This window comes from Neolamprologus brichardi, chromosome 23 (genome assembly GCF_056152115.1).
Source record: "Neolamprologus brichardi isolate AB-2024 chromosome 23, ASM5615211v1, whole genome shotgun sequence".
In the NCBI taxonomy this organism is placed as follows: Eukaryota; Metazoa; Chordata; class Actinopteri; order Cichliformes; family Cichlidae; genus Neolamprologus; species Neolamprologus brichardi.
In genome coordinates, this window is record NC_142125.1 from 9,113,804 (window position 1) to 9,137,528 (window position 23,725).

Sequence of the window (23,725 nt, forward strand, 5' to 3'; positions counted from 1 at the left end):
AGAAACTCCTCCATGCATCTTTGCAACTTTCAAGAAATTATGACTCCATAGTAGAAATATAGTATCTTAAAAATTTTCTTTTATGCAGCAGGTCTTGCTGCTAGAAAGGCTGCCGACAGCCTCAAGGGATGTTTATAAGAAATCTGCCACATTTAAAAAATGTCAAGGCAAACCCAACAAAGTCTGCATACGAGCATCTTTTTTTTAAGTTTCTTAATTTAATTATGCTGTCACTTTTCTTCACATTTAAACTATAAACTGGCAGTTTGATGAAGGACTTTTGTTGGTAAATTAATATAAAAATGCTGACTGTAAGGAAAAAAAAACAAACCCTCAATTATTAGTGAGCTGCTGTCCAGTCACCTTGACTAACACACATTTCTCACCAAGCCACAGGACCATTGGTTATGTTGCACCCTGTATCTCTGCATTGATTCTTCAAGTCTCTGGAAGTCTGATGGATGAACACAATTCCTTCAGCTGGTGTTTTGGTGATTGTTTTAAAGAGTGTTCTCCAAGTTTTTGGTACAGTCTTTCATATGTGTTCACTTGAGTTGAGATCTGAGTACTCTGAAGACTGATTCACAACATTCTCACACTCAACCCATTCAGTAACCCCTCATCGTATTGATGGGAGATCATTCTGGAAGAGTCCCACTTCCCTTCAGGTCAGGAATAGATAGGTCTGTCTGTCCCGTCTGTAACAACTGAAAATAAAATAAAATAAATAATAAAAACAAAGGTCGATCAAATGGACCAATACGGCAATGCCATGATGATCCATTTGGCAAAATAAATCCATTGGGTATCCTTGTTGGTCTTCAGACAACAATTCTGATGGCTAAAGAACCAAATGGGACAGGCAAAAAAAAAAAAAAAAAAAAGGAATAGATAGGTCATAGATTAAAATCAATAAAAAAAACAGTTCTGAGAAATTTTGCTCACATGCAGCGACCTCTCCCTCAAACACTGAGATTGGACTCCTTGAACGAATAGTTGTTCCAACTATATGTTTACTTAGCTTCACTTGGAGCCTATCTGCAGATGTCTGCACAGAGCAACATCTGGGCCCTGCTGTGGAAAGTAACACCCATCTAAAGGGGGGTTCTCAAAGTCTTAGTGCCAATTTAAGGAGCCAACTTATGACTGAAAACAGCACACGAAAAAGGTAAACCATAAATCTTTTAATAAGCAAGCATTTTTTGTTTGGTTTTGGTTTACAGGGTTTTAATCACTAGCCAGATGGAAATTGTTAACATTTATTACTTATTGTTTGGAAGGTTTAGACTTGAAATTGTGAAGTGAATAAGTGAGCTCCACCATTAAATTCGCTCTACCATATATAGATACACATACATATAGACCTTCGAGGCGCGACTCAGAGTGTCTGGATATATTTAAAGCAAACAAGCTGTGGTGACAGAAGTTTATGCATTTAATTCAAATACAATTTAGCTGATTTGAAAATGTTTATACATTTTACAGTTTATTTCTGACCATTTCATGAACACAAATGTCTTTTTTGCTTACATAAATAAAACCTAACTTAAAAATGTGATTAAAAATGATGGGTAGTCTCAGTCTCTCTAGTTCGGAAGCAGAAACCACTGTGAGGCCATTTCTGCTGCTTTGGTGTAACAAAAGTAACATCGGAAGCACCGGAGAGGCAACAGGGAACCGTTTTGCAAGTGCTTTCCACGGACCATTCCTCTCTCCTTATCCCTCCTGACTAATTTTTCTATAGTTGTGCTTTTTTTCATAGTGCTCTTGTCACAGCTGGTAGAATGAGCTGGTATCAGCAGCCGATTCACGCTGACTCAAAGTATGAAGGAGACATCGTGAGATGGGCCAGTACATATGGAAAGCTGAATACAAAAAAAAAAGTACAAAAAAATATTGCAAAGTTCATGAAGATAACTTGATCTACAGTAATTTGCATTAAACATCAGCTTTAATAAAGCTGAAGCTTGATAAACAGTCAGATGAGTCTTACATCATGTGAGGACGAGTGAGGCCAAGTAAATCCACACTGACATGACGTTATTTGGGTAGGGGTGCACATACACAGCCAGGGCAAACTCCACATTTGATGCCTGAACACTGTGAATGCCAGTGCTGTACACTGCCTCTATAATGGGCCGGATCTCAGAGAACGCCAGATTGAGGGGGAATCCTGAAATCTTTATAGGAAAAGAGAGAGAAAAAAAGAGAAAACAAAAAAAACTGTTAGTGATATGAATTTTTCAAAGTGAGCTCACACGCTTTCGGCCAACTTCTTCAGCACTGGACTTAAGATCCATGACACAACACAGTGACTCAGAGTAGCTTCTTGCGGAGGCACGCCCTTTTTCAGACTTACTCTGTAGTCTCCCAGCAGGCTCTGTAGCTCATGGCGGTGTCCCTCAGCCACATCTTGTCCTCGGATCAGCTCCAGCTTGGGCAGGAACTGTTTCAGGGTGGTGGTGCAGTAGCGGTTCCAGCGGGTTGGCTGACGAGGTCGCCACTCCATTATCTTCTCCTTCAGGATCCTCTCGATTCTATTCAGACCGACATGGTGCATGTGCTGCGTTTAGCCCGTGGTTGTTTTGAGAAGCGACAGTTTCTGCTGTTTTACTTGCCTGTCCTGAAGCTCTGCTGCAGCTGCCCTGTCTGTACGACGATACACCAGCTCCTCTGGCTATAGACAATGACAAATATTAGAGAAACAAACAAAGAAGTAAAAATAGGTTTATACAGAAATACTGAACACTTACTTGTATGCTAGACAGTCCAGGGTGGGAGAAAGTTCGGGAGAAAAACGGTTTCCACAAATGAGCTTTTGAGATGTCAAAACTGACCCTCATTGGTGATGTATATTGTTGAATGTTGAACCAAACCTTAAAAAAAAAAAAACACACAACAAAAAGCAGACATGAATATAAAACTATGCAAAATTGTAAAAATGATGAAAAGTAAATAAATGTATAAATCTTTACTCACATTGTCAGGATTGACCAAGCAGCCAACTGCCTGAAGTGGGCAGAAGGTGTCGTACTGCCCGTAAAACTGACCGCTGCTGGGATTCCAGATAAGGTAGAGGTTCTGCTCAAGGGTCAGGACATAAGCCGTGGGTCCCTGAGGAGGGAAGATTTTAGAACTCTTAGTGCTGCTGCAAGAACAAGTCTGAAAAACGAAGCAGCAAAAATAGCTGTTCTTGCAGTGGTGGCTGAAGACTGGTTGCACAAGTCAGTCCCCATAGACTCCATTATTAAACTATGGAACTTTACAGCAAAGAGAAGCATATTCACAGCCAACAAAAACTGTTTTGGTCTCTACTAATTTTTTAAATAAAACATTTTTAAACTATATTGCTTAGAGACTGTGGGTCAAAGTGGGTGGAGCCGCTAGCTGTCTGCTTGTCTTTAGCCAATAAAAACTAACATGGAACTGACCAAAACTAACACTGAGGCAAGGACCTCTTACCCCTGTTTGGTATGTTTTTAAAGAATAGCAGTCTATGAATACAGCTTGCTAATGGTAATTACTTCAACATTTATTTACAGTCTATGTGCAAGTTTTTAAAGCTGTGCTCTACTTAAAACTGTTACTGTGACACACATGAAATGTTTTCAGGTTTAAGAAATAAATGTCACCCACCTCCGGTATGGCTGTGCCAATTATAAGCCAGGCTTTCTTGCCCATAGACAGGAAGTAGTTGCACAACAGTACAGCGTGTTCCTCTTCATCACCCGCTAGAAGGGTTAGGAATTGCTAAAAACAAACAACAACAAAAAAGGAGCTACCAAAAGGTACTATAATATGAGCACTGCCCTTCTGTATACAATGCTGGCATCTTGAAGAAAATTCACTTACGTCACAGGTGCTCCAAAGATCGCAGGTTGCAGAAAATGAAACTTGGTCAGGCAGAGAAGGGATGAGTGACACAAATCTAGCAACGAGGGGCTGTGCGGGGATAAATATCAGTGCATCAGCAAATTATATCTATTATTATACCGAAGACGTTTTCTACATTAAGTAATATCACACTGACCGTGGCTTCCAATGGGTTATTGGGGAATTCATCCAGTAGCTCCTTTGGGGGACTGAGTGGTCGAATGTAACGTGTGATGAAGACCGTCTTCCCACTGAGGTCTATGACTGTGGTAATGCAGGGTCGTTCTGGGTATCTCTGAGCTGCGTCCCTCTCAAATCTCTCTGAAGCTTGCAATAAGCGCTCATCCTCTTGGGTGTCAAACTGCAAGAGAAGATCAAATGAACAATGAACAAGGGCACAGAGCGATAGCTAAAAAGAAGTAACTTCAAATGTTGTGTCATGAATGGGTGATTAAAGGAGGATAAATACTCTAATGGAGCAGTTACCTTCATTTCCTTTATCTAGTACATGCAGCAAAAGCAAATAAGCGATACAAGAGGATGACAGAAATAAGAGGAAATTAATTCATAACAAATTGTTTCAAAAATAAGAAACATGCATGCAAGTGTCTAACATGTATAGGATCTATTTAAACACTTAAGCAGACATACTTTGCTTTGCTCATTTTCTTACATTACATAAAAAAAAGTTTCAAACAATGAGCAGGGCTTTTCCTACACAGAGAAAATTTCACTTGGCACCAATGAATTCAATTCAATTCAATTTCTTTATTGTCCCACAAGGGGAAATTAGTTTAGCAGCAGGAGGATAAAAATAAACAGAACAATACTATAAAATAATAATAACAATAATAATGATAGAAAGTTCAAGGACAATTATTTGCCATTAAGGAGACAAGACGCAGTAGGGATAAAAGAGACCTGGAGTCTTTTAGTCCTTCTCGGAGGTACTCTAAAACGGCGGCCGGAAGGCAACAACTCAAACTCACTGTGAAGTGGATGGTTCACACAATTAATAATAGAATGAGCCTTTCTAAGCACATTTCCATTGTAAATGGCCAAAAGTCCATCTTGCCAGCGCCCTGAACATCACCGGGATTGTGAGACTAAGTAATTTTTTAAAAATGGGGCTTCCTTACTTAAAAGTTTTTGTTTGTCAAATGGCTATAAATCATTCATTATTACTTTATGTATCACTTATGTATTACTTGACAACGCTATGACCTATTCTGAGCAAAGAATAAATCTTAAGAGGTCAGCCTTTATTAAAGGCATTCCTTAAACCCAAAACTCTTCCTTTGGTTTTAGTTTTTTCTTTTTCCTTCTTTGAGCTCTGTATGTCAAAGGGAAGAGATATTCCGAACATGGTTATCTCATGGACATAGCTCAGTATTTGAGCACAGAAGCCCCACCAATCAGATGGCAAATGGCTGAAAAAGTGAGTAGGTAAAATTACTTGTTCCAGACTGTAGATGAACTGCACTAAGACCAAGTAAAGTAAAAATTATTGTGACCAGAGAATCATGCAAAGCTACTTCAGTAATCAAATCAAAACATGGAGCTAGAAATGAGCATAATAGGTCTCCTTTATATATAGAGAAAAGCTTCTCTAAAGACTCATTGCAAAGTCAGATTACCAAAACATGATGCTGAATGACAAGAGGTTTCTTGAGGTTGCCGTTTAAACTTACCTTCTCCCTAACAGACTCTCCAGGTACCAGCTGTGGATCGACAGTGATGAACAGCGTGATAAATGTTCCCTCACTCAGACTTCTCAAGATATCAAAACCACTATTAGTGAAGTGGCTCTTCTCCTTACTGTAACCCAGCAGCACAGCTGGCGTGTTCACTTTAAATGTCCCATCAATCTAAGAGAAATGTCAGTGAGAAGTCCAGTCAGTCACAGCCATTTAGTGTGTGTACATCATGTCTGCTTAAATCGTAGACGCACCTTGGACTGAGAGTAAATTGTGCTGAAAGGAATCTTGACTGAGCCCAACCAGCGCTTCTCTATGTGGGTTTGAATTGATTTCCCTCTGTTTTTGTCATTCTGAGGAGCAAAAATACAAATAATTCAAGCAGCAAGTACTGGTATGACACAATGAGGGTGAGGATGCAGAATTTTGTCAAATTTCTTTTTATATTAACTCTTGAAGAGCATAAAAACCCACAAAAATAGTCACAAAGGTCTTTAGGAGATATCAATAAAGGCCAAAGTCAAGTTGGTATTTACATTAATATCTGATAATACAGAAATTAATTGTATTGTATCACTAAAATGACATATGTGTTGCTGTCTACATAGATAGAAATTCACATTTAACAGAAATTAAACATAAGCCATTTTTCACAGTATAACCTTTTATTTCACTTATCTGACTTTAAATTCAGGGACTGGCTCACTGTTAGCTGTTATTATGCTGTCTTCAAGACGTTAAACAGTGGATGTCCTTAGTTTCTTTTTTTTTTTTTTTTTATTAAATGAAAACAAAACAGAGATTGTCATTTTTGTCATTGACAGTGCTCTTATTGTAAGACAGATATTAAAACCCTTGATGTGTAACTTGATGATTCTTTTAAACCTGTACAGGTGAGTGCAGTAGTCCAAACTAGCTTTTTCCATCTGAGACAGCTAGCCAAAGTAAAGCCATATGTTCCAGCTAATCTCTTTGAACGTGTTATTCATCTGTTCATTACATGCAGACTGGAGTACTGCATTTCTCTGTACCAGTCTTCTATTTATAGTCTCCAATTGGTCCAAAATGGATCTGCTCATCTGCTGACTGGTACGAAATGGAAGGAGCATAGAACTCCAGTGTTGGTCTGTTTACATTGGCTTCCTGCTCCTTACAGAATCCAATTTACATTTTTACTCCTTGTTTTTAAATCTCTAAATGGCTGAGTCCCCTCTTGTCTATCTGTGCTTCTTTTTTTAATGCTCCAGAAAGAACTGTAGGGTTCAAACTTACAGTCTAAACTGAAATCTCATGGCGAGAGAGCCTTTTCTGTGGCAGGACACAGACTCTAGAATAGTCTGCCTCTAAATATTAGATCTGCACAAACGCTGGAACATTTTAAATCTTTACTGAAGACACATTTTTATGACCCCAACATTTTTTGTTTTTACAGCCTTGTTGTTGTTTTAGTCTTATCCCTTCTCTTTTATTGCATCACTGTCGTGCATTTTATTTATTTTTGTTGCATTTTAGTTTGTAAAGCATAGTTTGAAATGTGCTATATAAATAAACTTTTTACCATTTGATTCACGGATATTAAACCAGGATCTTAAACTGAAATCTAAACCTGACAGGAAGACAATGGAGGGATGTGAGAAGTGAGACAAAGTGAACAGTGTTTACTCACCATCACAGTCTCATGTACCACTTCATCAAATATGTTGATGAAAACCTCATCTTTGACTGACTGCAGGCTAGCAGTGCTGTAGTCACCATTTGGAGCGCTGTAGAGAGGAACATTAGGTAAGTAACACCACTCAGCAGCCATTGTGCTGGGCAGTTATTTTGAAAAACAATGATGGGAAAATGCATGTTTAGAATCACCAGTCAAATCTGATGAAAAGTGCTCAAAAAGTCTCTCTTATAATGGTATCTGGTCAAAAACACCAAGCTTTCACTTTGTGATACACTGCATTAGCCAGCTCAGTTTCATCCTGATTAAATGAGCCTGTGCAGGATGGGAACAAAGGCATGAGGAGATCCTAAACAACAACTATTTTTGTGCATGCCTGAGTTTTTGTGGATGAATAACAGAAAACAAAAAGAAAATCTTTAAACTGTTAATTAAAAGTCACACACAGCTAGCCTCCCATTTACAATTATAATGGGCATCTAAAATAAAATAAAATAAAAAACAATAAAAGAGATAATTAATAATTAAAGAAGCAGAGTAAAAAGGAATCCAATAAAACATAACAACATGCACTTAGGATCAGTTATACGACATACAGCATCAAGTAAAAAAGGTGCTGAGGCTAAACGCCTTGTAACTATAAATGTAAACTGACACTTCAGGGTGTATTGTAAAGAGTTATAGTTGGCCAGAGCATAGAAACTAAATGTCTTCCAAACTCAGTATAGACTTGAAGGATTTGCAACAACTGGGACTTAATGGACTCAGTTTGAGTCCCAGAGCACTAGCAGAGAAGTGAAGTAAAATGGCAGTTTCCCAGTGAGAGCCACAGAAGTAAACAGCAACACAGCACTTCTGTGAGACCACAAAGCTGGTAGTAATAAACCTGAGGATATAAAGATGTAGGATGGAGAGAAAAGTGTCTCATATAAAGTTTTTCCTTCAAAACACATAAGAACGTTATTTATTTTCCTATTCCTGTACAAGAAAATTATTACTTTGTTATAGTTTATCAACAAGATTGTCCAACATTTTTACAGTTTTTTTATTTACAGTTTAATATGCATCAAAAATGCTAAGGTATTTATATTCTGAATTCCTCTTTATATTGGGACACTAAATAGTGGAAATCTACAAATCTGACAGTCCAACCAGAGAGATCATTCAACACAAAGCCCCCCCCCCCCCCCCCCCCCCCCAAGGAAAAGAGACCTCCCCCCAAAGAACAAACAAACAAACAAACAAACAAAAAAAGAAAAACCCAACTCACCTAAAAGGCAGCTGCAGCTCCTCGTTCCAGCATGGGTTTGGTCCATCAGCTGTGGCTGTTTGAAGTACTGTGCGTTGGAAGGAAACCTCCACAAATGGCCTCACCTGTATCTAAATTAGACACACAAATACTCCACATACTTGACACTGATTATAGAGACTCTGTATTGTTATCAGATTATGCTCGGCTGCTTGTATAAAGCAAAATAAGATTAGACTTTGTGCTGTACCTGGTCGAGAAGCCCAATGCTGCCCTGAAGGGCACTATGAGATGACTGTCCTGGTTTACTACAATAGAAACCCATTAAAACACAGTTCAACGTCCAGTAAGATTTCTAAACATATATGCTTGTTTCTAAATTTGAATGGCTGAACTCACTTGCTCTGAAGCCTGCGGACTGGGATATCATAAGCCCGGATGATGTTAACAAGCAATTTGATGTCTCCGTCAGACAGATTCTGGGCCGTCACCTTCTTTCTTTCTTTCCTCTGAGGTTTCAGTGGTCGTTTTGGTTCAGCCAGTTTGAAAAGGTTTATTCCTAAAATCCTGATAAATGCAACAAACATGTAATCACTTAGTCAACAGCCTGCAGGGCTATTCATTTAAAATTAAATCTTACTGTAATGTAGATAAGAATTTGTGGCAATATGACAAAGCTTTTTGCTCTAATTCTGGGTCGGGGGTTACCACCAACAGTACTCAGTCCCTCCAGGAATTTGTAGTTTTATATGTCAATATCATTAAGGATTCTTCCTGTTAAAATGAAGTTTTTCTTTCCCACTGTCACCAAAGCATTGTCTCATAGGGGTATATATGATTGCTAGGCTTTTCTCTGTATTATTGCAGGGCCTTTACCTTGCAATATAAAGCACCTTGATGCAGCTGTTGTTCTGATTTGGTGCTATATAAATGAATTGAATTGAAAATTTAAAGTAACCTTTAATGGCATTAACAAGAACCGCTGGAAACATACTGTGCTGCTTATCCTGTATCTAAAGTCTAAAATAGGCATATCACAATAAGTGTGTATTGAACAATAATTGTGATATTTAAAATTAAACAGTTATTGTATTAATAACGCACAGAATAATATTGTTAATATCAGAAATTCTTCCCTTTGCAAGCTTTTGTATAATTATAGTTGTTAACAGTTGTTTAACTGATCTGACAAAAAGACAGGATACAACAACATCAACAATGATAATAATAATTTTTTAATAATTTTTTTTAAATACTTTTTTTCCACCCCAAATTATACGGATATTGTAATAAATATCACAATTTATTCTTTGATAAATGTGAAGTCAAATTTGGATATTGTGACAGCCCTGGTATAAATGTGCAGGAATATAATCTGGTATTTTACAGAATGGCTATGATTCAGGATGTAGCACAGGTAGAGTACCAGTTGGAAGGACTGTGATTTAATCTCTGACTCCTCCACTTTGTTTGTCAACATATCCTTGTCCCTTTTTGGGGGGCCTTTTTCAGCTTTATTGATAAATACAGTGAAGAAATGACAGGAAAGTGGAGGGAGAGAGAGCGAGAGGGGAAGTAATGCAGCCACCGGCTGCTCAAAGCACTAAGCTAAACCAGCGACCGTATACATGTCCTCTATACTGAATCCCATTGCATTTATTTGTTTGTATCCTTTATTTTTGCATCCATTTGAGTGTGAGCATGTGTATCATAAATTTAGATAACAAAAGCACTTGCATTTTTTAGGCATGTAGCACAAAAGCTTTTGAGTGCTCTGTAAAGGTAGAAAAGTGCTCTAAAAGTACCATTTCATTTACCAAATCAGTTGGATAATGCCCTGTTGTAGATTTACATTTATATCATTTCACTGCATTTCACTCTCAGACTGCAGGCTTGCTAGTGGTTCCTAGGGTATTTAAATGTGGAATGGGAGGCACAGCCATCAGCTATCAGGCCCCTCTCTGGATCTGCCTCCCAGTTTGGATTTGGGAAACAGACACTCACTCTACTTTTAAGATTCTTTCTATTTTGATAAAGCTTATAGTTATGGCTAGATCGGGTAGGCCTGAACCCTCTCTTAGTTATGCTGCAATAGGCTTAGGAGGTCTGTGTCTAGTAAAAGCAAGTTTTTCCTTCCCACTGTTACTAAGTGCTTGCTCATAGGAGGTCATCTGATTGTTGGGGTTTATTTTTATATTGTAGGGTCTTTACCCTAATGTAAGATGCCTTGAAATGACTTTAAATAAATCTGAAAAAATTAACTGGACTGACTTAAAATGCCAACAATCAGATGATCCTGTAGGAGCAAGCACTGGGCAACGGTAGGAAGGAAAAACTCCCTTTTACTAAGAACAGACCTCTGGCAGAACCATGCTAAGGGAGGGGCAGCCATTTACTGCAGCCTGATGGGGAAGAAAAACAATAGAGTAGAGCATATAAAGATGTCTATCAGTATAATGTACTGCTGAAAGAGAATGCTAAAAGACTTCTTATATTAGCAACTTCTAATATTTCACCATTTTATTTGTGTTAATCTCTATGAAATTTTACAGCTTTTAAAATCTTTAGCTTCATATTCTGACTAAATTCTTTTTCATTATTTACAAAACCCTGGGAGGATTGAACACTGGAAACAGTCTGTTATATTCATTCATGCACTGGTATTCAGGGTTTAAACTAAGAGGAGAAACAGAGACACACAAAAGACAAAAAAACAAAGCAAAACTCTAAGAACATACCCTGGACCTGCACCACTGTAAAACAAACAAACAAAAAAAAAAGAAAAAAAAGAAAAGAAGAAAAGCAGAAAAATAGAAAAAAAACAAAACAAGAAATGAAAAAAAATGTACATCAACAGCATGACTGACACTGATGTACATTATTAAATATATAAATCTGCTTAAAAATAGTCAAGGACTGAAATTGATTAAAATAATACGCCAACCCAGCAGCTGCCAAAATGCACAGTTACATCAGCGTGTAATTTTATGCTGACCCTGCAACTCTTTCTGATGACTGTTGAGCAAACGTGAAATTTCCTAGCCTTAGTTTTAGTGGTGAGGGAAGTATTTTTTATCAGTTCCTTTTTTGAAAGTACTAATACTGTACTGTTTATGACTCTGGTACAAGAAAGTATTGCACTGGAAGTGTTAAATACTAAACATAAAAGTACTTAATACAGGAAAATGACTTCTGTGTCAGTTGCACACAACATCATTAGATTATTAGCAGTAGACTAAAAGTACAGTTGAATGACAAGATGCAAGTACAGTACAAATACCTTAAATCTGTACTTAAGGAGAGTACCTGAGTGAATGTACACTGCACCACAGGTGAATAAAGAAAGAAATAGCCATACTTGAAAACGTAAGATACACAGCACAAACAAAAAAGCTCATATATTTTGAGTCAGGCTATTCAGCTTTTGCTAGCAGTGCATATTTACCCAATGGTTGGTATTTCTTCTTCTATCACCAAATCAGACAGGAGGTAGTGATGCTTGGCAAGAAGAAACCTGTTGATGACTGATTCTCGGATCTGTGGAAAAATGCCAGGATTACACAACACTTAAGTCTCTTGTGTGCTAAATACTTGCGTATGAATTTTTTTTCTTTTTTAAAAAGCTCACCTTCTGAAGGTATTTGGCCACTAAAGCTCTGTGTGAATCCAAATGCTCTTTGGTATCAATTACCTCTCCCTCTTTCAATCTTTTTTCATATTCCTGAAATAATTTTAACCAAAGTTTAAAAAAAAAAAAGAGACTATTATCCTTTTATAGAGCTTGTGCATCTTTATTATACCACATTGATAATATTCTGCAATACACTTTTGAAAAGCTGACCTGGAAAACCGTATCAGTGACCTCCCTCTCTAAAGCAGGAATGAATTTGTAATTCCGAAACTCTGCAACTTCCTGGTTCCTTAGCTTGAGCAGACGAAACCTTCCAGACTTTTCTAACTCTTCATCAGTCACAAAATTAAACTCCTCCTGGAGATGTTCGAGGCGGAAGTACTCTGGAGCCGTTACTTCTCCACTACTGGCCACCTGTAAAAAACACATAGATTTACAGGGGAAAATGTTTCATTTGATGCGTTCATGTCCTTAAAAATAGCCGTCTTCTGATACTCACTTTTAGCAGCTGCATGATTGAGGCATTTTTCGGATCGTTTGGATCCAGACGCGACTGCCTGGCCCACTCACCAATTTTTTTCATGTCATATAGTCCAGATGCCCCAATGTAGCTAACTGCATCAAGACGGCCCATGCCACTAAGAAACACAGACAGATCAGTATTGACAATAACATAAAAACAACAACAAGTCTTTGAGCAATTTTGTAATATTTCATATTGCACAGAAGATAAAGTAAAACATTTAGAGATCAATTTAAAAACCAACACATTGTTGGACTGACACTGACGACTTCATATACCAAACACATCCTCCTGATCTGGCATTGCTGCCTGCCATTTCAACTCCTTCATGCCAGCATCTACTTGCAAGGGCATATTTCCACATTGTGGCCCAATGTTATATGCAACATATTTACAAGGAGTGATGAGCTTGATGCCTAGACACCAATCTGAACCTCCAGTCATGTGAAAACTCTCTTTTTCATATGTCTGCATATTTTGCTGCAGTAATAAACCAATTCCAACCAACAGGCAGAAAATCAGTATCACAATAGCACTTCATCCTAACCCAAGGACACGCCATAGTCTTATAGAGATGGCCATTGCACAGTCTGTCATACACTTCAGTTTTCTGATTTGTTTTTCAGTGTACGTGGTTGTTGCATCTGGCTTTCCCTCCTTTCAATCACAGTTTTTACCATCTGAAGGGACAATAAGCTTCTCAGCCTCCTGCAATAGCCTTTATTTTAAAAGCAAAGAATAGGTGCCCTCTCAGATCACTTCAGTTATAACATGCTGAAAAGTTATGCTGTCTCGGTGGGGGGTGTAAATTTGCTTTTTCAGTAAGAAAACACAAAATAGTCCTTTAGTTAGCTCATTAACACGTTAACGAGCTAACCGTGCTAACGCGTTGAAGCCATGCAACCCACACACGGGGTGATCCGCGCTAACTTGCCAACGGAGATTTGCCACGTTAATGCAGTTAGAGGGTTAACGTTATTTTAACGAGATTAACGCTGACAGCACTATATATGTATGTAATATATATACACAGTGGCTTGCAAAAGTATTCGGCCCCCTTGAACTTTTCTACATTTTGTCACATTACAGCCACAAACATGAATCAATTTTATTGGAATTCCACGTGAAAGACCAATACAAAGTGGTGTACACGTGAGAAGTGGAATGAAAATCATACATGATTCCAAACATTTTTTACAAATAAATAACTGAAAAGTGGGGTGTGCGTAATTCTATTAGGAAAAATCAAGAAAGATACTACCTGTGAACGCCACCAGGTTGTTGAGAAATAGGAGGTGCAAGGGGTACATCATCGTCCCCGATACCCCAAGAAACACAGCACGAGACCTTCCCAGAAGTCAAAAGACTTTGCTTGTTGCTGCCATCAGCTTCAAAGGAGAGGGGCACATCTGAGAAGGTGTATAGAGTGTAAGAGAGAGAAGTTGATAAGTTAGTATAATTAAAAGTATTCTTAAAATATTCAAATATTTCATATCTGAAAAAAAAAATGTACCACTTCCAACTCCCTCGTGGTCAAACATCACTCTCTGGTTGCTACTAAACTCAAATTCCTCAAGAGGGACGCTCCCTGTCACGACAGAGGGTTCTGGCACTGGAAGAAACACCTGAGCCAGGAGAGAGCATGATGATCCAATCTCCTCAAACACCTGTCCACACACAGTAAACACAAAAATTAATTGTTAGAATAGATCACAGCAGTCATTTATCAAGTAAATGCGTGGATACATAAAGTGGCAGCATGTTCAGCACTCTTTACTGTACCTGCAAACTAATGCTTTGTGGACAGTTGACTATCTTGAGATTAAATATCTGTCCAAAGTGCACCCTGAAGTCGGTGTTCAGGGAGCGACTGTCTGTTCGTGAAACTTCTTTGTCATTATAAAGGATCTTGGTGAAAAGAGAGCGCCTGGCAACATCTTCTCTTCGAGCTGTTTCGGCCCTAAACACGAAGAAAACAAACGTGATGAAAACAAACAAACTGCACAGTGAAAGTGCAGTTCATCATCATAACTGCAATTTGCAGTGAAACACCTGCAAATAGGTGTGATATTCCCACCTGTGACAAATATTCTGGTATTAAGTTTTTTCATTTTAATAAAAAAAACAAAACAACCTTCACCCAAATATTTACTCTTTGCTGATTGGTTCATACTTGTTTTGAAGAAACCTAGACCCTCTTTGTGTTTCTGCTGTGTCTACCTGGGGCACAGTTCACTGGCAGTGATGTTTGCAGATGCAGACAGCTCAGGAATCAGGATGGCCTCTCCTGGCTTTCTACGTATCCTGAGGGTTTTCTCCCTCACCCGCTGCTCTATGGAGCCAAGGTCTGGTCTCTCTGGGGGCTCCGGCTTTGGGGGGGGTTCGTCAGTAGGTCCTTCTGATTCACTCACATCCTGTTCTTCATCTTCTCCTTCAGTATCATCCTGTGCCTGACCTTTCTTCTTCTTTTTTTGCTTTTTCTTTTTGGCTTTCTGAAAACAGTGAACATGAGGGGGTGTGTGTGTGGGTATATCTTTACATTATGATTCGACATACAAAGTCAGGTGGACTGCCTTTAAACCACATTTTTGTTTTTTTTAATGCATGCATGATCCTTATTAAAAAATTTTTTATTGAAATGTGTCGTATGCAGGGGAAAGAAACTTAGATAAAGAATGCAGGTAAAAATGTAGGCACCTGTTTCTTTCTGCAGAGTTTCCATTCTTCCAGCCGTTTCTTGTACTCAGCTAATTTATTCTGGTATTCTTCCTCAGTCTCTGCCTCTAATTCTACAACCTCTGCCAAGATTTCATCTTCATAGTCCTGCTCATCTGACACCCGATCCACATTCTCCCTGAAGAGGCAATAGACAGCACAACAGATTAATGACACTGGGACAAGAATCTGGAGAACTCTCTACAGAGCAAATCTTACTCTATCCAGCTGATATCGATTATGGATGAGTGATAAAACGATACCAGATTTTAAATCAGGGAGAATTTAGGGTGTTGGAAGTCTCAGATTTTGGCTCACAGGGATTGGGACTTTGAAAACTCTGGCCATTATTAACATTAGCAAGTGACCATAGGAACAATAAATAAACAAATATATTAAAAAAAATAGGACAAACAAAACAGACCCCATTTAGTATTTTTATGGAGTTGCATAAAACATCCCCATAAAGAATATACACATTATTTTACTGTTACCGCCTCACTGAAATTTCTGTCACTTTTAGCTGTTACCTTCTGAGGTAGAGCTTGTAGGGTGTGTTGGTAAACTTCTGGAACTCTCTCAGGGCTTTAATCTCCTTCCACACTTTAACTATATTTTTCAGGAGAGTCCTGTCTTTCTCCTGCTCACTGTCTCGGAGATGTCGAGTATTCCTGTAATATTTGGAAAAACACTACTGCTCAAAGAGTCAATGTTACAGTGCATGTTTTTAGGCTACAAAGGACTTGGTAGGAGGCTAAGGGATGAACTCACCTAACCTCCAGATTATACTCAGAAATCCTCTGCTGCAAGGCCTGAGTGGGGTTAAGCCCACTATGGCTCTCCAGCATATTCCGCAGTGCATTCCTTAGTCCATTCAACTAAAGCAGAAAATAAGACACTAAACACACTGACCGCTGCATATAAACTCTGGAGTCCCTTTCATAGCTCACTTTACCTTGTCAGTGAGGTGACCTGTGAGATTATTGCGTTGCCTGGTTAGGTACTGATCGTACAGCTGAGCTAGGCGGGCGCCCAGGACGTGTTCGCGGCTGAAAAGTGGGTGATGGGAGAAGATCAGCCCAGAGACATCAACATCAAGCTGGTAGTCTCCCTCAGGATCTGCTGCACCAGCAATGTAAAGATTTGCATACTTGGACTTCACCGCCTGGTAGACAGAATAACACAATCCATCATGCACTATCCTGGGAAATGAAAACCACTATGAATTATACTTGGCACTTGTGCCTTGCCTGTGTGTTTCCAAGTTTCCAAGTATGTGCCAGTTTAAAGGAAGCATGAAATAGCTGGCAAGATTGAAAGCACCATCAGGGGAGTGCTGTAATGCAAAGTCATGCATGAAAATAATGTGCTATAAACACCCAACTTAACTACCCTGAACACTGTGTTTTCTGGATGAACACGTATGACAGCTGTGCCCGTCTCCAGAATTTAATAAATAAATATGAACAAGAGAAGATAACTACTTGTTTTCCCTAGAGATAAAGACTGTGCTTAAACTCAAAGCCCTTTGTATCTGTAACTTATTTTTAATGTTAATTTTTAATATTATTTAATAAAAGTAATAATAATTAATAAGTTAAAATGATATTATTGTAATGAGGCTGCTTCAACTCAAGTTAAGCTATCACCAGTGTCTCCTCTTCTCTGTGTAACACATGCAGTCATTAACTAGACTTCACTTGACAAAAGTGTATGTGACAACACAAATTTCAGATGCACCTCTTTAACCGGTCAGCTATCTAGTAGGAAGTATGTGGGCATTGAATCATGTTTGGCATTCCCTGGCAACTGTCACTACTCTATCACTACCCTATCCATTCCCTATCACTAGATAGGAAATGCAGTACAAAAGACAAACATGTCTGAAGATGACCGTTTCTTGCTGGGAACAAGGACAACCCTAAAAAAATAGTCCAATAAAGGTTTTTTGTGTTTTTATTGAAACTATTACTTATTTAACTGTTTTCACTGCTTGTCAAACAAAGCAGCTAACTTAAGAATTTAAAGGGATCTTCAAAACTGTTGTTTTATTATTCAAAAAATTATCAAAGTATTTGATAGATTAATAAATAATAAAATAACAGTTAAGGTACAGCCATGCTCTTCTTTCTTGTTTAAAAATCATAAGTAAGGGGTAAAAGCAAAGCCTTGAAAAGCTAGGGTTTAATTTTAATGCTGGCTCTTCTTCAGATGTAATTTCACAGCTTGCAATACTTTTAATGTCTACAAATGGAGTTTTGATGTTGCTGTAAATTTTGAGAAGATAGCATATCACAGATGTGTTGGCCTCCATCACTGATCTGTCCTCCAATAACAAATGCATACCTCCTCTCTGTTTCTTTGTACCAAATGCCAAACTGCCCTTTTGCTTTTTTCTAAAAGGCAAAGAGGTTAGAAAAGAAGAGAGGGCATCGCAACGCCCTCAGTGTAGGAATGCAAACAGTGCTTTAGATGATGAAAATGAACCAAATGATTGATGTGTGTGTGTCAGACCTTCCTATACACAGTCTGTAGCGCAGGGTCTAGGGCCTCCTCCATGTGGAAAAGGGGGGGTCTTGTGGATGATTCCTTGATGGGGTTAGGCAGAGCGATGATCCTGCCATCATCTCCAAACCACTTCTTCCCCTTAGCAAATAAAAACAACACAGTAGGGATATAAATACACAGATAATAATATAATAAAACAAAGTAATGAAAAGTCTCTTATGGTAGTTTTATTTTAATGGAGAGAGGTAGAATGTCAACCAAAAACCCAGAAGGTCTTCACTCTAATCAAAATGCAAGAGAAAGCGATGTGTCTCCTTAAACTATATTCCAAAAACATGAACAACACAGACTGTTACACTGCTATGCACAAACTTTAATACAAGAGCAGTACATTTAGGTCAGACCAGTGGGTCAATATTTTCCCTGAGATGCGTGAAAACCTGGTGACCAACTATAAGAAACATCTTACTGTTGTGCTTGCTAACCAGGGTTTCTACTAAGTCATGTTTTGTGTGGGGATCAAAAACGTCTTTCACTCAATGACATTAAAAAAAAAAAAAAAATTAAATTGAAAATACCATAAAAATTACTCAGGAAATTTTGGCTTGTTAGCTGATGTTACCTCCTCCATTTTCAAAATCCGATTCTCCAGAATATTCTCATTGGTCAGGGATACGGGAGGCCTTTCCCCTACATAGAGACCCTCATCCTCCAGGTATCGAGGTTTCATGTTTTCAGGCAGTTTGATGGAGGTTGGAACTATGAAAATTAAGCATAATATATTTTTTTCCCCATATGAGGGAGGTGCAGATGTGAATTCAAATATTTAAGACATGATATTATATACCTGTTCGAAAGCTGGGTGTAAACAGGAGTTCGCTTTGTCGCTGAAGAAGTTTTTGGTACCCGACATACTCGGCTTTCTTTATTTCCAAGAAGTCCTGGGGTGACTGGTCAATGACAAATAAATCTTCTTGGGTTTGTACAAGAGGAGCTTCTTCACTCTGAGAGAAGGATGAAGATGAGGCAGTTAGTCCATCTTATGCAAATGAAAAAAGGTAAATAATTTTGACAAAAAATATATATATATATATTGGTTGGCCTGTTACCTGGGTTTCATTTTCTTCTTGAATATCTTCATCAACATCTTCATGCTCTTCGTCTTCATCTGTTGTTTTCCTCTGTTTTTGCCTTCTCCTGCTGCTCGTCTCAATCACATCTGGTGGATCGGGGTCAAAGTTTAACGTGAAGAAATTGAATGCTTCTTCAGCTGTCGGCAGGCCTTTCCCTACCTGTATTTGCAAAGAATAAAAATAAATACATTAAATTTCATTATACAACTGCTTTTTGTATACAGGATTTCAATCTCAATCCATGCCTTACTTGTCTTGCTGCTTCTCTGAACCTGACCCTGGTGCTGAGGGGTGAAGGGGAGTCCCGTCTTCCAGCTCTGTCTGCATCAGCCTGTGAAACACCAAGAATTAACTTCTACCAATGGAAAGCAATACATGAGCCCAGTTAAGGTGAGATAGAGGCTCACCTCTCTGTCAAACCTTGTTACGGTGTCTCTGTCTTTGAGGCTATGGAGACGACTGGGAAACTCGAGAGAGGCCTCCTTATCCTGAAGGCTCTCACCTTTAGACTGAAATACAAGCCACAGATTATAGAGCAACAATTTCACTCAGATTGTGTGTTGTGTGTGAGAAAAAGAAACTCCATTTACCCTGGCTGCTTTTAGTTTCTCTTCCAAGCGTCGTTTCACAAAGTCATCTAAATGGTGAGTGTGCTGAGTTATTGAGGTGAGACCTGGAGCACAAAGCACTGTGAAACATTTTGTTTAAGGCTCACTTAAACAACATCAACTACCTTCTGTCAAATTTTGATATTAAATGCTGCTTAGATTTGGTTACCTAGTGTCTGATTAAGAGTTTACAGATTTAAATCATACATAATTTTCAGTTCTTTACCCAAGTAAAAGAGTTTTGCTTTTTAAGAATCCTAGGCCATGTGGCACAGTCTCCAACCCATATACCGTAGAAAGATTCACTACCATCCTATCATATGCTTTCTCTAGATCCACAAGCAGCAACTTTTGAGCTTCTCTATACATATCCATCAACATTATCAAAGCAAACATAGAATCTGTAGTGCTTTTTCCGTGTATGAAGCTATACTGATGCTCACTGATCATCACCTTCCTTCTTAACCTAGCTTCAACATTTCTTTCCCATAGTTCCATGGTAAGGTTTATCAACTATACCCTTTGTACCTACTACAGTTCTGTACATCACCCTTGTTCTTGAAAACTGGTAACAGTACACCTCTTCTTCATTTATCCCTAAAATTGTGTTAAAAAGTCTGGCTAAAAAGACAACCGCTCTTTCTCCACAGGTATGTGACCTGGGCCAACTACCTTTCATTCTCTTTATACGTGCCCTCACTTCCTTCTATTATTAACTAAGCATTTGTATGATACGATTGCATATCATCAGCTTTTCTCTCACTCAGAGTTTGTACTGTTAGTTGTTTGAGGTCTCTCTACTCTCCCTTTTTTCCCCCTCCTCTTTCGCTGCACCTCCCAAGTGACAGATGGTGGCTTCGTCCAAAGGTTCCTTCCTATTAAAAAAGTGTTCTTCTCTACCAACGTCACTGAGTTCTCACTCACAGTTAAAAACGTTTGGGCTCTCTCAAACATTGTAGTGTCTTTACCTTGCAAAATAAAGTACCTTGAAGTGGTTGTTGCTGTGAATCAATACTATATAAATAAAAGTGAACTGAACTGATCTCTAATAGCACGTTTTAATTGCCTCTAGACTATGCAAAGCTAAGCTGCAAAGTTTTTAACCAAACCTAAATCAGGGTATCACATCACACCAATTTAGGCATTTTACAATGACTCAAAGTATGTTTTACAGTGATTTTCCCTTCTAATCCCTTTAAGAATTTTTGTAACTTCCCCTAAATTCTTCTGTTCTCTATATGACACTTTAATTTTATGATTTTATGACTTGTATGTTTTATTTTTGTATTAAATAAAAAAATACAAGTTTTCCATATTTGTATGAAACGTCTACTACATATAAAGATGATCATTATTATGGTCTTATAGCCTGGGAAAAAAACAAACAGTTGAGTACTGTTTCGTGTTGTTACCAGATCACTCATTACTTGTATGATGAAGGAGTAGAGGTACATTTGATTAAGACATAAACATAAACCTTTCTGAGAACCAGTGCGAGATTTCGATAAAACCACTGAATCGTCCGCTTTCTCAGACGGTCCCTCATCTGCACTGTACTGCTGGATGGAAGTGACATCCTTGACATCATCAGCATCACAGGACTTCTGGAGGGAAGACTGTTCAAGCAGCTAATAAAAGCCAGAAGCAATCCAAACTGTTAGAATTTTTAACTGTGCTATTAGTGGAATCACAGAAATGAGGTGAATAACAAAAGCGTTACCCTTTTCTTTCTCTTCTGTCTCTCAGCTCTTAAATGGCGTTTCAAAGCCTCTCTTTCATCTTCTTCACCGTCTTCAGGCGCCTTGCATACACAAAGATACACTTTATATGGATAGCAGAAAAATGAAAACTTGCATCCAAGCTGGTATTTAGCGCACTAAAGCCGGAAGAAAGGCTGAAGAAGGTAAGAAGAAGTTGGTGTTCAGCAGCCAGCAGGAATGAGCAGCTAAAACCTAGTTAAGGGCACCAACCTCCATTGTAGTTTGTGGGTCCTCTTCACTCAGTTTGATAGAAGGAACCAGAGCCTATCGAGTACAGTTAGATTTACTAAAGCGTTACAATCTCCCTTATCTGTGCTCCTGTGTGCATTTCTGATGTTGAGTGTGTTCAAAATGAGCCTGGCTCCTCCGGGTCATGTTGTGTCTTGTCAGGAAAGAATGACGCTCGCTCATTTAATGCTGGCGGAACTTGACAAGGTAGCTGTCACTTCACAGTAAAAATAAATAAATAAAAGTATAACCAAGTTTTCCAAGCCTATGACTTTACCTGGACGTCGTCCTCATTTTTCTTCTTAACTAGAGTTTCTTGGAAAGCTCGTCGTTTCTTATGCAGTTTTTCTCGTATATCACTGCAACAGAAACAGAAATGAAATTGTTTTAAAACAGAAACAAATTAGCTTAGCTTAGCATCTCACTGGCGTCTTATTTATGGTTCAGAGCAAAGACAGAAGAGTTACCTTTTGGACGCCAGATTTGCGATGCTTTTTCTCAAAAATAGTAAGCGGTTTGAAATAAAAACCACTACTCTACTGCAGTTAGATATCCATAAGCACCTTTCCCGCAATTATTAGATATTTAACACTTAACATTAAGCAAACAAATTCCGTTATCGCTGCCTAGTAACGGTATAAACTACGTCTCGACCTACCTTGGAAGACGACCGATGCAACCTAAACTTACAAGCAGTTTTGGATTTCATTCGTCTAGTTGACTGTCAATCAAACAGCTTAGTGACGCGTGAACCCGCGTAGTACGGAGTCCGAGAAGGTACAGATGCGTTTTTTTTGTTTTGTACCGTGCACATTTAGGATGCCGGGTACAGCCAAACTAATTAAAAAAGAGGAAAAAGAAAATGAAATTAAGTGTTTTTTAAAAAACATTTTGCCATAAAAATGTCAAATGTATGAACAAATAATATCAAAATATAACACTATCTTATGTAGTGTGAAAAACAAAACTGTACTAAGTTTGTTATTGTCTATTTTTTCACTTGCTTTATTTTGTGTTGGGATTTTCTTACTATTATTTATTGTGTTGTTGGGTTTTTAACATTTTTTTGGTTTCTGGTCAATAATGAGTGTCATTACAATACTAGGGAATTTGTATATCAGTAAATTTAATTTCTGCTAAAGTGGACCTGTGATGCTTATTTTCTTACCCTTACTAATAAAGAAAGAAAGCTTACAGCCATCTGAACAGGAGTCTATGCATTTCTACTATGAAACACTAAGTACAGTTGTTGATTTATTGATTAATTGATCATCAGCAAGTTTGAGCACCTCTATTAAAGCAGATGTTTTAGCAGTTTGCTGGTCTGGAGCATTCAGGTGTGTGTTAACACAACGCTTCTCAGGTCTACTCGGGACTGGACATCCCAGCAAATTCACCATAAGATCAGACCTTGAAATTCTCTGAGAAATGGAAAAAAAGTCCACTCCATCCAGCTGGTTTGAGAGATTAGGGATCTCAAAAGACATAAACATAGACCATAACAAACACAAAAACTGGGTTGAAGACTCAGGACCATGACAGAACAAGTATGGATTTTACGGGGAAGGGGAAAGCCAGGAAAAACCTCTACTCTCTAAAAAAGGTTGGCAGCATGGTTTACGTTTGCATGTTGCATCTGAACAAAGGGCAAGATTTTTGGTACAATTTCAGTTGGACAGATGAGCCCAAAGTGGAGATGTTTGGTCAAAATACACAGCACTATGTTTGGCAAAGCAATCAACACAACATACACCTCATACCTCTTTGGCTTGTCTGATCACTGTAGTCACCAAGTGGACCATGAATTCTTCTGTATTATAGAGTCAAATGTTATACCATCAAGAGCTAAAGCTAGCCCAGTGGCCCAGTCAAAGTCCAGGCATCAACCCCACTGAAATGCTGTAGCATGACTTTAGGAGAGCTGTGCATGTACAAACCTCAATCAACTGAAGTCACATTGTAAAGAAATGTGGGGAAGAATTCCTCCAATATGAGAAACTGATAAAAAAAGAAAATAATTGCTTCAAGTTGTTGCTGCTAAAGAATGATCCAATAGCTGCTGAATCATAGAGTAGTAGTGCTTTTCAGAAGAATCCTGTGAAAACATCTTCACATGACAAAATATATA

The 23,725-nt window shown here is 38.4% G+C and overlaps 1 protein-coding gene across 2 annotated transcripts; it reads right to left on the reverse strand.

The window, feature by feature from the left end:
- Positions 1-1,185: 1,185 nt before the first annotated feature.
- Positions 1,186-22,250, reverse strand: cc2d2a (coiled-coil and C2 domain containing 2A). 2 transcript variants are annotated; one of them, XM_087835975.1, is made up of 39 exons: positions 22,065-22,250; positions 21,875-21,956; positions 21,580-21,633; positions 21,330-21,410; positions 21,087-21,237; positions 19,592-19,689; positions 19,409-19,510; positions 19,252-19,332; positions 18,978-19,160; positions 18,716-18,872; positions 18,491-18,627; positions 17,875-18,006; positions 16,316-16,525; positions 16,132-16,238; positions 15,891-16,031; positions 15,343-15,499; positions 14,866-15,137; positions 14,428-14,605; positions 14,159-14,312; positions 13,907-14,054; positions 12,622-12,760; positions 12,333-12,536; positions 12,120-12,212; positions 11,937-12,028; positions 8,891-9,058; positions 8,742-8,799; positions 8,513-8,622; positions 7,237-7,333; positions 5,825-5,923; positions 5,565-5,741; positions 4,031-4,234; positions 3,853-3,942; positions 3,637-3,750; positions 2,980-3,114; positions 2,754-2,876; positions 2,619-2,677; positions 2,360-2,537; positions 1,994-2,180; positions 1,186-1,865 (listed from the first exon to the last, which is right to left on the reverse strand). In XM_087835975.1, exons 3-38 carry the CDS (start codon positions 21,583-21,585, stop codon positions 1,995-1,997), a joined length of 4,821 nt encoding a protein of 1,606 aa, XP_087692101.1. In that variant the 5' UTR covers positions 21,586-21,633; positions 21,875-21,956; positions 22,065-22,250; the 3' UTR covers positions 1,186-1,865; position 1,994. The 2 variants fall into 2 exon arrangements, with proteins under 2 accessions (XP_087692101.1, XP_087692102.1); XM_087835976.1 differs by having other exon boundaries at positions 1,186-2,180; positions 19,592-19,674.
- Between the last annotated feature and the right edge of the window lie 1,475 nt (positions 22,251-23,725).

Coding starts and splice junctions, on each gene's coding strand:
- cc2d2a (XM_087835975.1), bottom strand. Junction 4,235..5,564: donor GAGAGTCTGTTAGGGAGAAG/GTAAGTTTAAAC, acceptor CTTCTCTTGCAG/TTTGACACCCAAGAGGATGA. Junction 2,181..2,359: donor GCCTGCTGGGAGACTACAGA/GTAAGTCTGAAA, acceptor TTTCCTATAAAG/ATTTCAGGATTCCCCCTCAA.